The sequence below is a fragment of the Leopardus geoffroyi genome, chromosome D1, assembly GCF_018350155.1.
Source record: "Leopardus geoffroyi isolate Oge1 chromosome D1, O.geoffroyi_Oge1_pat1.0, whole genome shotgun sequence".
NCBI lineage: Eukaryota > Metazoa > Chordata > Mammalia > Carnivora > Felidae > Leopardus > Leopardus geoffroyi.
The window spans coordinates 109,463,375-109,477,210 of record NC_059329.1 but is presented as its reverse complement, the minus strand read 5'-3'; the positions used below and the strand labels follow the sequence as shown (position 1 = coordinate 109,477,210).

General features: G+C 62.5%; 1 protein-coding gene across 1 annotated transcript; it reads left to right on the top strand.

The window, feature by feature from the left end:
• The first annotated feature begins 7,634 nt into the window (after positions 1 to 7,634).
• CD248 (CD248 molecule) lies at positions 7,635 to 12,230 on the top strand. Its single transcript, XM_045486849.1, has one exon. It carries the CDS (start codon positions 9,621 to 9,623, stop codon positions 11,943 to 11,945), a length of 2,325 nt encoding a protein of 774 aa, XP_045342805.1. The 5' UTR covers positions 7,635 to 9,620; the 3' UTR covers positions 11,946 to 12,230.
• Positions 12,231 to 13,836: the final 1,606 nt, after the last annotated feature.

Below are 13,836 nucleotides of genomic sequence, written 5' to 3'. Positions count from 1 at the left end.
GCCAGCCTGTAGTGGTCAGTGTGCCCGACCTCTGGCAAAGGAATGGGGCACTACGCAGGCAGCCCTTCCAGGCTGGGGGCTTCAAGGCCCTGAAAGGCTTCACCTCCTCCGGGGAGCCCAGTCCAGCCCTAGCCTGCCTAGAGGGCCGGCAGCTCCCAGCTTCAGTGTCCTCACCTGCAGAGTGGAGGTGCCATTGCTGCCCCCCTGCCTTCTCGCCGAAGTCCTGCGGGGGTCAAGTGGACGGTTTTGCTCCAAAGCAGAGCTCAGACTGGAGGCAAGGGGAGGGAGGGAGGTGGGATGTTAGCAGGACCCCCTCCAAGGGTCTGTTGTCTGCATTCACTGAAGTTCTCGCCAGCGTGGGGGAGATCCTGGAGATCAGGCTCTGCCCAGAGAGCACCCAGGCCCCAGTCTTTCCTCAAGATGGGAGATCCTGCCAGTGCCCTTGCATCCCGGGGGTATCGGACAGGGGAAGTGGGCTTCTGAAATGGAGGCGGTGGGTTGGGGGGGTGCTCGGAAACCATTTTCTCTGCACTTAACTCTTTTGGACCTCACAAGAGATTTCCCGGGAGGCTGGGCATGACTTATCCCACAGGGAGGCTTGGGAAAATGACTCCTAAGATATGGCACAGCAGCCAAACCAGGGTGTCCGGCTCCAACTACGCCCTCGATTGTAAAACACCGATAAATTAACCCTAAAGGCCCCACAGCCCCAAGGGGGTTCCAGCGTAGGGAGCAAATCTGAGCAAAGACAATGCCAGTAACGACCACCAGGGGGTGCGTGTGGCCCAGGAAGTGGCAGAGGGGGTAATTTAGAGGGGTGAGGACGTCTCAAGGGCTGCATACCCTTGCAGGCTCCGGGCAACCTGGGGACCATGCAGGGGCAGTCAGTGCAGGCTCCCTTGGAGTCCGGGATCTGGGTGATGGGAAGCCGGGAGGTTAAGGGAGGGCCGGGTTCTGGGAACCAAACACAGGATGTCTCAAATTCAGTTCCAGAGGAAGACCTAGAACGGTTGCCAGGGGTGCTCAGAGAACCCCAGGGCCGGATGTGGAGCTCGTCTCACGGGAACTAGGACCGGCAGAGGCTTCTGAGTCCCTGCAAGCCCGTCCTAATCCCTTCTGTGTTCAATCTCAATTCCTGGCTCTAGAAATTCAGCGACACCCCTAGCAGTGGCTCATCGGAGCACCGCCAGGCCCGGCCAGAGGGAAACAACGTGATCTGGCAATAACAGCAGGCTGTGTGCTGGGAGTCAGCCTCGCCCCTCCCTCATCCCTGCCTCCCACCTTTGGCCTTCTGGAAGAGGAAGTCAGCCGAGAGGTGCCACACCTTGCCCGGCACCCACTGCTGCAGAGCAGGGCCAGACGTTCGGCTCCCAAGGAGCAGCTAAGTCATTTCCTCACTTGGAAATGTTGCTCTCGTCACCCCTAGAGTCACTGCAGCGTTCTTGGTGCGTTTATTGTCTGTCTTCCTCACTAGGCCAGAGCCAGGTCGGCCTTGTTCCCCTCTAAATCTCGGGGCGCTAGTACAAATGCCTGGCCCGGAAGTGGCCCTTAGCGGATACATGTAGAGTGATTCGGGAAGACTCAGCCGGAGCTCCTGGGGCCGGGGCGGCGCGTTCTCCGCCACTGCCGCCAGGGGGCGAGCAGGCCCGTTCCCAGGCACACGCCTGGCCCCCTTCTGGCGGGAGGCCACCCGGGGAACCGCTGCACTCGGAGGGCCTGCACTCTGCCAGGTGCCAGGGGGGAAGCATCCCCACGGGGGGGGGGGGGGGGGGAGGCTCTGGCACCGTCCTGGGAATGGGAGTCCTGCCAACAGAGGTTGGTGGGAGGGGAGCCAGGAGCCAGGCCCTGTGGAGTGGGGGCCCAGGGGGCGGGTGGAGAAAGGCAGTCATTGAGACCCCTGCCGCCACCCTCCCTCACCTTCAACGCAGAGCATTTGACACCCTGCCATGATCTTGTGACCCATGTTCACCCCTCCCCCAGTTTGACACACAGAAACATCGTGACTCACATCTGTGCACAGAACGTGTGACATCCTGTGTGCCACAGTCACGTGACACCAGAGGCCCCCCCCCCCCCCCCCCCCGCCTTAACAGGAACACTCGGAGTGTTAGGAACACCTGGAGACTGTTAGGCATTCGTTCCCAGCGGGATGGGACACAGTGACACACACAGACCCCTCCTCCGAGCCACACCCTGACACAGACATCTCTAGATGTGCAAACTCAGAGACCTCCCCTCAGCGCCCTCCTTCTCAGGGTCAGATGTGACCCCGTGACAAACATACACAGGGACAGGCTGACCCAGAGACATGTGATGACTGGTACGCAGGGACTCCACGACAGACACCTACCCATGTAGCACTGCAGCGGCCACAGCCCAGTCCCCTGCTCTGACACTGCGCATGCCATAGGAAGAGCACACACGCACGCACACATGCTTTTATACTTCTGATCATGCAGAAGTCCAAGCCCTTACCTGACTAATCTCACTCCAGCCCTGGCCTATCTCTGCCACCACTCAGCCATTCCAGCCCACGGTGGACCCTGGTGGGGGCTGTGAGATGCTGAGAAGACCCCCGGGGGGGGGGCGTGGCAACCCCACTGGCCAGGCAGGAGGCAGAGGCCGGCAGTGCTGGGCGGGGAGGTCTGAGCTCATCAGATTCCAGCCTGAGTGATTCACGGGAAGCGCCTGGGGAGGATCTGAGAGGGTGGGGGTGATGACCCAGGGGCTGGGGCTTTGGGGGCCTGGGTGGGCTTCAGCTAAAAGGTCTTGGGTCCAGAGCTAGCTCCTAGTCTGGGAGGGGGCTTCCTGAGGGGTGGCCCAGCCTGAAGGGGTGTCTGTTGGGTCTGGCCCCTGGGAGGGGCTTAGGACACAGAGCTGAGCCGCAGGATGAGACAATCAGCCCCTCCCGTCCTCCCCACCCGGGGCCTGGGCCCCTGACCCCAGGCCTTCCCAGCCCCAGCAGCTGGGTGTCTTTAGCAGAGGTTAGGCTGAGGGTGGGGGGCAGGGGTGGGGTGACCTTCGTGGCCACCTTGGCCCCTGGGGCCCTCAGGCAGGCAGCCGGAGTGGACCCCGGAGGCCCCGAGGGGACCGACCCGACTGGCATAGTCCGGGCCGACAGGGTTACAGACCCTCACTGCCCTGCCAGGCGGGGCTTCTGCCAGAGAGCGGAGAACACAGGGCTGTCCCAGCGCCAGGGACGTTTTCGTGCCGAGATGCAACTCTCTGCTCCTGCCACCTTCTGAGCCCCCTGCCTCCCTGGCTGGGCCGGTGCTCAGAGGAGCCAGCTGCTCCTGCAGGGTGACCGGAAGACAGGATGGGGCTGGAGGCAGGACAGGGGTACAGGAAGTGCCTTTCTTGGAAGTCTGCACCAAAATAGTCTGTTCTGTCCCTACTCTGGGTCTCAGTGTCCCACGGGGGGAGATATGCGTCACCAAGGAGACCCTCGCCAGGGAGGGGCCTGAGCTGACCTTAATCTGGCATTTGCTTACAATCCTCCTCCCCTCTCCTACCCCCGCCAGCCCCCACCAAGCCTGCCTCGGGCTCTGCTCCACTTTGAAGTCCTAACATAAATATCATGTCTGCTTGGGTTCCCCTTCCCGGCCTGGTCACAGCCCCCAGACCTGGCTTCCACCCCAGCTGGCCCTGGGGGTGCTTGCTGGGGGGAGGGGAGGGGAGCCTGGACCACCCAGGGAAGGTGATGAGCCAGAGACGCCAGAACAGGAGTGGGGAGATGAGGCGACACACCAGAGACGGAGAGGGAAGATAGGGAAGTGGACAGAGAACAGAGGGACAGACTCCAGAGACCAACAAGGTGACCATCTGGGGACAGAAGAGACAGAGAGACCCCAGAGAGTCACAGGAGCTGCTGGAGATTCCTGACACAGAGAGGAAAGAGAACAGAAAGAGTGGGAGGGACAGTGAGACGAAAGATCCCTGGGGCAGTGAGGGGGCAGGAAGACAAGGGAAAGTTCCAGGGTGAGGGTGGAGACGGGGAGGCTGACACTGAGGTAGCAGTGGGAAGGACGTGGTGGAAAAAGAAACGTCTCTGGTGAGAGGGTGACTACCCATCCTTGTTGGCCCCGGGGCTAAGGGGGTCCCCAGCATCTAGGACCTGCAGTGCGGGAGAGTCCTCAGTCCCGGGACTGGTTGGTCATTCTAGGGAACAGGCCTCTGCCAGATGCCTCAGGGGCCACCGAATCCTCACCCACAGTTACCCCACCCAGCCGTGGACGAGGAAGCCACAGCCAGGCCGGGGCCAGGATCTCCACGGAGCCTCACAGCCAAGGGGCACAACAGAGGAAGGACAGGATCAGCGAGGGCCAGGAGAGCAGCTGTCCCCTCCTGGGGTCCCCAGACTCGGGTACAGTCCCTGCTCTGCCTCCGCCCTGTGACCTGGGGCAAGCCTTGTCCCTCTCTGAGCTGTCAGGACACTGAGCAGAACAGCCGAGCCCTTCTAGCTCTGAGGTGGGCTCCAGGACTCCCTTCCTCGGGGCAGATGTGGCCAGAGGTTCAGGTCAGGCATCTGCCAGGAGAGGGACCGGGGGCCTAGCTGTGCCCAGGGTGCACGATGTTTCTCCCCTCCCTGTGGGGACACACGCGCGCATCACCCGGCTGTGGATACCCTCAGCAACGCCAGCCCCACGCCAGCACACGCACTCACACGCACATGGCCACGTACAGGCACCCAGGGACACACACAGGCACACCCAGTCTCTCTCCAGGGTGGGCTCCACCCCCCAACCTCCCACCAGCTGTCAGAATCCCTTTCCCCCCAGGCCTGGACAACAGATACCTCTTCTTCCCGGGCCCCACCTTCTCCAAGCCTCTCTCTCTCCCACCCCCTTCCGCAAGTCTCTCCCATCCAGAAGCACCCAGGGTGCGGCACCAGCACGTGGGGAGGGGAAGGAGGCCAAAATCGCTGCCCTCCCCCCAGGCTCCCCTCCCTCCCCACTTCTGCCCTGGGACCTCCCCCACCTCCCCTCCTGGGGCTCCCACCCAAGACCAGGCGCCTCCTGCCCACCAGTTGGCCCTTCCTCTTGCCAGCCTGAAGGCTGGGGTGGTTTGGGAAGAATTTAGAAATGGAGGGAGGTGGGGGGATGGGGACAAAAGAAAAAGGAGGAAAGGAGGTGATTTGTATACAAAGCAATGTGCTGGCTCAGCGGCAGACCGTGCCAAGGTTCTAGGACGCCTGCCCAGGGGGCGCCCCCCAATCATACTCAACCCCCCCATCCCGGCTGTTCCACTGGGCTCTCTTCAGGCCAACCCCTCTGCAGGCCGCCTGCACCCCCACCCCCACGGGCCCACACATTGCATCCAAAACCACTGTCTGGCTTGTCCCGGTAGCTGGAAGACAAGGCTCCTTCTGGGGAAGTGGGCTTCTGTTTTCATGCCCGTCTCGAGGTGAGCTCTCCTCATATGGGCCATGATCGGAGCAGAGAACTCCAGCCTCCCAACCCACGCTGTGAGCAGAGCTTGGCGTCCTGAGCTGTCTCCATCCCTGCTGAGAAGATCCAGTGGCCTCAGGCCCCAACAGAGAACACAGACTGTGGTGACAGAGAAGCATCACACACGATTCCCGCCGGTGGTACAGCCCAAGCCGTCCTCCCCTCCCGGACTGCGCGCCTACAGACCCACAGAGTCGCGTTCTGAGTGTGCCACCCATCATGGCACGGCTCACCATGAATGAGCGCAGCTGCCCGGGCCCCTGTCTCCAGCCGCGCATCTAAAATCTCACCCACACACCCACACACTTAGCCACCCATCCGTCCATTCGCTTACTCCTTCCCACATCCATCCGTTGTCCCTCTGTCCACCCACCCATGCATCCACCCATTCTCCTACCCAAACACCGGTCCACCCATGCGCACACTCATGCATTTCCCCACCACCCCCCCATGCAGGCACCCGCCGATATATCCACCCACCCATCATCCGAGCATGTATTGCATGGATTAGCATCTTCTCTGTGCTGTGGGGGAAGTCAGGCTCAATGGAGCTGCCAGAAAGGGTAAGACCGCAACCAGCCCCTCTCTGTCCCCTCCCCCCACCCAGGTCCCCGTTGCTGTGCCTATTGCAATCCCCCCCCCCACCCCCCACCCCCCCGCCCGGGCTCAACTCCACACCTCCCATCCTGGATGGGAGCAGGGGAATGCTAGTCGCCCACCTGAACTAGGTACCTAGATGCGGCTCCAAGCCTCATTCTCAACCCACCAAACCTTTAGCTTTGTGGGGGTCAGAGGTGCCCACCCGGGCTCCTCCCTACTACCCCCCCCCCCCCCGCCCTCCTCATGGCTCAGCCGTCTCTCAACTCGCAAGTCAGCCCAGCCACACCATCTGGAATTTGCCCTTTGACCCTCTGCCTCCTGCTTCTCCTGCCTGCCCTCCAACCCTTCACCCCGACTGAGGCCGGAGTCCTGACCTCTGATCTGACCGGCCTACTGGCCAGACGGCTTGCAGCCTCCCCTCAGACGCCCCAGCAGCACGGGCCATTGCCCGAATCATGACTGGGCCTGCCACACCCTTGGATCAGGCTCCGGCCAGCCCCTGAGGAGCCTCCACAGGCTGCCTCCCCCAGCCCGGCCCGCCCTGCTGCCCGGCTCTCCAGCCAGCTCCCTCCCCTCTCCCAGACTATTGCAACAACTTCTTAACTGGTCCCTGGCCTCCAGTCCCCCCTCCACCCACCACACACCAGCCACAGGGAACTCCCATCATACCTCTTCCCCATGGTCCCCATGATGGAGGCCAGCCTTTTAGGGGTAGCTTACTGCCATCCAATCCAGGCCTCTGCCCGCTTTCTGACGTTGTCCCTTCACTCCTGTCCCTCACTCCAGGCTCAGTGGAGTCCTCTGTATTCTCCAAAGGCATCTTGACCTCAGCACTTTGTCTAGGATGCCTCCCCCCATCCTCTCGATGCCATGCCCAGCTCTCAGACCCTGCTTGATGGCTCCTCGGGGCACTGCGGCAACTAGAGCACTGGGAGGAGCCAGGAGGTCTTGGTTCTAGTCCCAGCCCTGCCACAGACTTGCTCTGAGACTCCCTGGGCCTCAGTGTCCCTACCCGCAAAAAGGTTTACTGATTCCCAGGGATCTCCCGGTTCTGAAATGGCCTGACTTCTGGGGAAGGCTGGGCGAGTGTGGGGAGCAGGTGGGCTTTCCCTCCACACAGCCTCATTCCCCCAGCATGGCCCAGGGCCTTACCTGAGCCCCATTCATCCATTAATTTGACAAACCCCTCTGAGCAGCATCTATGGGCCAGGCACTCTCCAGGCCCAGGGGATACAGCAGGGAACAAGACCACGACGCTGCCCTCACGGAGCTCACGGTCTCCTAGGACAAGAGTTCTCCACTGGGGGTGATGGAGTCCCCAGGGGACATAATATTTGGCAATGTCCGGAGACATTTTTGGTTGTCCCAACTGCAGGGATGCTACTGACATCTAGGTAGAAGCCGGGGATACTGCTAAACATCTTACAATGCACAACGCAGCCCCTCAAGAGACAGACGTGTACCTGGTAAGTTTCAGACACAGCCACGAGATGAGGCCAGATAGTTGGAGCAGAAGAGCGAGTCGGGGAAGAGGGGTGAGATTTGGGGGCAGACCACATCAACCTGGAGGCCATGGCCAAGGCGCTGGCCTGTCCTTCGAGTGAGACGGGGCCCGAGGGGTTCTGAGCAGGAGTAACTAGATCCGTCTTAGGTTTTAAAGAAATCCCTCCTGCAGAATGGAGAAGGCAAGACAGAGACCAGAGGGGAGGCTATTGCAAGAATCTAGGTGGAAGGTGACAGTTGCACAGGCCAGAGGAGGGTGGCAAAGAAGGTGGTGAGAAGCAGTCAGGTTGTGGATCTATTTTGAAGGTGAAGCCAACAGGATTTGCTGAGAGATTGGACGTGGGGTGTGGGAGAAAGAGGAGTCAAGGATGATCTCAAGGCTTTGGGCCTGAGCCAAAGGAAGGATGAACTACCCCATATTGACTTTCCTCTCATGAGAAGGGGGATAATTCTATGCACTTCACAGACGTGGACCCTGAAAGAATGACCTTCCAGGCAGATAGCAAGCTCTTCAAAAGCCCGGGGTCTCAGGGGGACGGGCCATGTCTGCAGGGCCAGCCCTGGCACCGTGAGGTGGTTAGAAAAGCTGCCCTGGTCCCCACCCCCGACCCAGATGATGTGCTCAGAAGACTAAGGAACATTTGCCTCATGCTTTGCAGCTGACAAAGCACATTTGCAAACACTGAGTGCTATGATACAATAGCCCAGCTGAGCTGAAAGGCCCTGACATACTACCCCATTTTGTAGATAAGAAAAACGGAGACCCAGAGAGGGTCAGTGACTTCCCAGCAGTCACACAGCACATCAGTGGCAGAGCACTGAGGGCCAGAACCGCTCCTCCACGTCCCGTCCCCCAGCTCAAACTTCTGCCAAGAGTGCAGTGGGTGTTCACGGGTTAATCTGACAACCAGCTCCCCGGGGACCGGCCTGGATGATGGGCTTAGTGCACATGCCTCCAGAGGCCTCCAAGAGGAGCGGGAGGAGGACCCTGGCCAGGCCCACGCAGCAGACTCCGGGGGCAGGGAGGGCTCCACACATGTGACGCCTGTGTCACATACACATGTATGTGTCATTGTGAACCTCACGCCCATGCATGGCCTCTCACCAGTCCCCTCCCAGCCAGCCCTGCTCACCCTGAGTGCAGCCTAGCCCCCGCCTGGCCCCCTCCCCCATGCACCCTGCCCTCTTGCAGCAGGAGCCCAGAGAAGCATTTCCTGTTTGGGGGCTGCCTCCTCCCCCTCTAAGCCCAGGTTCCCAGGGCCCCAGGCTGAGCAGAGGTGAAGGGAGGGCAGCCCCCCTCCCCGCCCCCCTCCTTCCCTCCACACACCAGCTGGAGCCAGGAAGCTGAGGAGTGGGGGGAGGTTGAGGCAGGAGTTTAGTACATAAATGAGGGTTTGATGATGCCCATGCCCGCGTGATCAAGGTGGTTTCCATTCAGGGCCTGCACACGAATGTGAAGGATGTCATGCGTGAGGACATGTAGAATGCCACGCCACTTAAGTATGTGCGTCTAAGGGGGTGCGCGTGTGCAGAGCTGGGATGAGGGGATGGTGCCGAGAGAGGGCTCCTGTGTGGGGAGAGGAACGTACGCACGTGTGTGGTGTGAGGGGCGTGAGTCAGAGCGACTTTCCACATGTATGATGAGCAGCTGGGCCCAGAGACAGTTCGCAAGTGCAATGAGGTCGGTGTGTCCACAGCGGATCTCGGCGAGTCTCTGGGAAGGGACCTCAGCTCACCACCAAGAGCCCCAGACGGCGCTGGGGTTTTCTGAGGGTCTTTCGGCCCGCTGGGCAGGCATCTCCCCCTCTCCTCGACTCCCAGTCCGCGAGCTGCACCTCCCCCCGCCCCCACCCTCCAGCACCCCCCACCTCTGCCCCCCGCCCGACCGCTTCCTGCTCGGGCGGCCCCGAGGGAGCGGGAGCAGGGAGCTGGCAGCGGCCCCAGCCCACTCCTTACAAGGCCTGAGCCCGGCCCAGGACCGCCCCTGGCCCGCCCGCCAGAGGCCCCGGTCCCACCCCCTGTCAAGAGCGGCCGCGGGGCCGGGGCTCGGGCCAGTCGGGGGGCGTCGCGATGCTGCTGCGCCTGCTGCTGGCCTGGGCGGCCGCGGTGCCCACGCTGGGCCAGGCCCCCTGGGCGGCCGAGCCCCGGGCCATCTGTGGCCCCGGCAGCTGCTACGCGCTCTTCCCGCGGCGCCGCACCTTCCTGGAGGCCTGGCGGGCCTGCCGCGAGCTGGGGGGCGACCTGGCCACGCCGCGGACCCCCGAGGAGGCCCAGCGTGTGGACAGCCTGGTGGGGCCCGGCCCGGCCAGCCGGCTGCTGTGGATCGGCCTGCAGCGGCAGGCCCGGCAGTGCCAACCGCAGCGCCCGCTGCGTGGCTTCACGTGGACCACGGGAGACCAGGACACGGCCTTCACCAACTGGGCCCAACCGGCCACAGGGGGGCCCTGCCCGGCCCAGCGCTGCGTGGCCCTTGAGGCCAGTGGAGAGCATCGCTGGCTCGAGGGCTCGTGCACGCTGGCCGTCGATGGCTACCTGTGCCAGTTCGGCTTCGAGGGCTCCTGCCCCGCGTTGCCAGATGAGGCGGGCCAGGCGGGCCCTGCGGTCTACACCACGCCCTTCCACCTGGTCTCCACCGACTTTGAGTGGCTGCCCTTCGGCTCCGTAGCTGCTGTGCCCTGCCAGGCTGGCAGAGAGGCCTCCCTGCTGTGCGTGAAGCAGCCCGAGGGCCGCGTGGGCTGGTCTCGGGCCGGGCCCTTGTGCCCAGGGACCGGCTGCGGCCCGGACGATGGGGGCTGCGAGCACGAGTGTGTGGAGGAGGTGGATGGTCGCGTGTCCTGCCGCTGCGCCGAGGGCTTCCGGCTGGCAGCCGATGGGCGAAGCTGCGAGGACCCCTGTGCCCACGCCCCGTGTGAGCAGCAGTGTGAGCCCGGTGGGCCGCAGGGCTACAGCTGCCACTGTCGCCTGGGTTTCCGGCCGGCCGAGGATGAGCCGCACCGCTGCGTGGACACGGACGAGTGCCAGATCGCCGGCGTGTGCCAGCAGATGTGCGTCAACTACGTTGGTGGCTTCGAGTGCTACTGCAGCGAGGGCCACGAGCTTGAGGCCGATGGCATCAGCTGCAGCCCTGCGGGGGCCACGGGCGCTCGGGCTTCCCAGGACCTAGGGGACGAGTTGCTGGACGACGGGGAGGACGAAGAGGATGAACACGAGGCCTGGGAGACCTTTGATGGTGGCTGGACAGAGGTGCCTGGGATCCCATGGATGGAGGCCACGCAGCCACCTGACTTCGGCCTGGCCTACAGACCTAGTTTCCCAGAGGAGGGAGAGCATCGGATGCCCTACCTGGACCCCACCTGGCCACCCCCACTGAGTGCCCCCAGAGGCCCCTACCACTCCTCGGTGCTCTCCGTCACCCGGCCTGTGTTGGTCTCTGCCACACGCCCCACACTGCCTTCTGCCCACCGACCCCCTGTCATCTCTGCCACCCGCCCGCCCCTGGCCCCTCAGCCCCCCATGATCCCTGCCAGGCACCCAGCTTTGCCTCCTGACCACCAGTTCCCCATGATCTCAGCCAGCCGTCCAGATCTGCCCTCTGCCTACCAGCCCCCTATTATCTCTGCCACTCACCCAGCACGACCCCCTGCCCACCGGCCCCCCATTATCTCAGCCAGATACCCTGAACTGTCCCCTGCCCACCAGTCCCCTGTGTTTCCGGACACCCATGTCACTGACACTCAGACCACCACTCATTTGCCTCAAATCCTTGCCAGCCACACCCCTCTGGTCACGACTTCCAACGCCCATCAATCCCTTGTCTCCCCAGATGTCCCAGTCCTTAAAGCCCAGGCCACTCACCTTCCCATTGCCTCGACGGTCCAGCCCCCTCTGACCACTACCTCCAGATCCCCTGTGCCCCCTGCCCATCAAGTTCCTGTACCTGCTGCCACCCGGCCCCCGGCCCTCCGCACTACCCTCACCTCAGAGCCCCCTCAGCATCCCCCTAACCAGACTTCACTCACCAGCCCTACACGCCCCCACTCCAAACCCCCACAAGTCCCAAGGGAAGGTGCCCATGACCGCAAGCTGGCCCCATGGCTGCCCTCAGCAGCCCCCACAGCAGCCCTGACAGCCCCGGGGGAGGCCAGTCTGGCAGGCCACAGCCGGAGGGATGACCGGTGGCTGCTGGTGGCTCTCCTCGTTCCAACGTGCGTCTTCTTGGTGGTCCTACTCGCACTGGGCATCGTGTACTGCACCCGCTGCGGCCCCCACGCACCCAACAAGCGAGTTACCGACTGCTATCGCTGGGTCACCCACGCTGGGAGCAAGGGCCCAACAGAACCAGTGCCCCACCGGGGCAGCCTCACGGGGGTGCAGACCTGCAGAACCAGCGTGTGATGGGGCGCAGCCCCCCCTCTGCGGGGTGGGGGGAAGGGGCGTGCGTTGGACACATGGCCCAGGCTGCACCAGGGACTCATGGGAGCTGCCCAGCTGGACAGAGGGCTTCCTGCCCCCACCCCGGACCCAGCCAGGCTCCTCTGTCAGTCAGCTACCAGACTTGACTCTTGGGGACTCTGCTCCCTGGCCCAGCACTCAAGACTGAGGAGACGCCGAGGCCCCCAGGACCTCAGGGGGTGGGTGCTGGGGTCTTCTCCAATAAATGGGGTGCCAACCTCACCCAAAGTTCCTGACCCCCATTGATGTCTGAGGGGAGGGTCTGGGAGGACTCAGCAGAAAGAGGGGACCTTCCTTCAGCTTGTCTGGGCCCAAGGAAATAAGGTAAGACCCCCTAAGGGAGAGTATGCTTCAGAGATTCTCAGGTAAACAGGAGCCCAGAGAGGGCAGAGCCTTGCCTACAGTCACACAGCGAGCCCAGGAGTGGGAGGTTTGGCATGGAGAGAGTTTCATATTTGTTCCTTTTTTTTTTTTTTTTTTTTTTTTTTAACCAAAACTCCAAGAAAGTGAGGCTGAATATGGGGGAGAATTCTAGAATGAAAGCTTCTGCTGAACTGGAGCCAAACTGGGATTTAGGAGTCAAAGGTAAACTCTGGGTCTGGTGATTCTGGGGAGTGAAGGGAGTCTAGTGGGTGAGTTTCTGTCTTCTGGTACCTCCTATTCTGTGCCCACGGGCTGCCCAGAAGTTGGTGGCTGGGGCCCAGGGTCACTCAAGGGTGCTACCATTCCCTTGGTTTAGGGGTGTTCTGAAGGTGCCCTTCCTCCCTGCTCTGGGGAGTAGGTGGGAGCCTGCCTAGCAGGCCGAGATGGGGAGAGCACAGAACCTGGGAGAGATATCCCATATCCAGCTCCCTTGGCAGGCTTCTGAGTAAGACCTTCCAATCTTGGGTCACATTTTGCCCTTCTCCAGGTGGGTGGCGCTGGGACAGAGAGAACCCAGGAGACCAGAGCTTGTGCAAGTTGCTCCATGCTGAGGTGTCCCATGAATCCAGAATGGGATAGTCAAAGCCTGGGGGAACCTGGCAAACTCCATCATCCTGGGCTCACTGCCTTAGGGACCCGGAGAGGCGGGACCTGGGCCAGGGAGGCGCCGGTTCCCACTGCCTCTGTAATTTTTCAGTTGCAGTCTCTAAGGGGCCTCTAATTAGGACAGAGCAGAACCACCACGACCACCCAGACAGGAGAGGAGGGGTGCCCTATGCCACCCTCTGGCCCCAGGGCCTGGGCCTGGGCCTGGGCCGGGCCCCAGGGGACCGGTAGAGGAGGGGCCATAACTGGGGACGAACCGGGGGCCGTGGAGGGGGTGGAGGGAACGCTACGCACCGCCCCCGGTCCCCGTTCTCAAGTTCCCCTAACTCAAACCAGACGCCCCCGCCAGATCCTGCCCGAGTTTTTAACCTCCGAGACTCCGCTGGAGAGATTCGATGCAGGAGAGTGAGGTCGCGGGGTGGTCCAGAGGCCCGGGTCTGAGAAGGAGATGTGGGCGCATTCTAGGGGGTGACAAAGCCTGCCAGGATGGGACAGACTGGAGCTCCCTCCCGTGACCCTGGGCAGGGGATCCAGAGCGCCCCAAAGGCAGGAAGGAGTTAAATGCACTGCTGTCGGAGGGAGGGGATGGGAGTGGGGAAGGGGGCCCAGAGCCGGCTCTTTGTCATCCCGTAATGAGCAACAGATGCGGAGCTGCGTGCGGGCCTAAACAGACTGCCTCCCAGGGCAGAACCCCCGCCTGCGCCGAGCCCGGGCTCCGCCCAGACCCGGAGCTGTGTCGTAGGCTCCGCCCATTGACTCTCAGACCCCGCCTCAATCAGGCGCGAAACTCTCCTGCCTACAGACC

Excerpts from the sequence above, each read along its gene's own strand:
- CD248 (XM_045486849.1), top strand. The coding sequence starts at position 9,621 with ATGCTGCTGCGCCTGCTGCTGGCCTGGGCGGCCGCGGTGCCCACGCTG.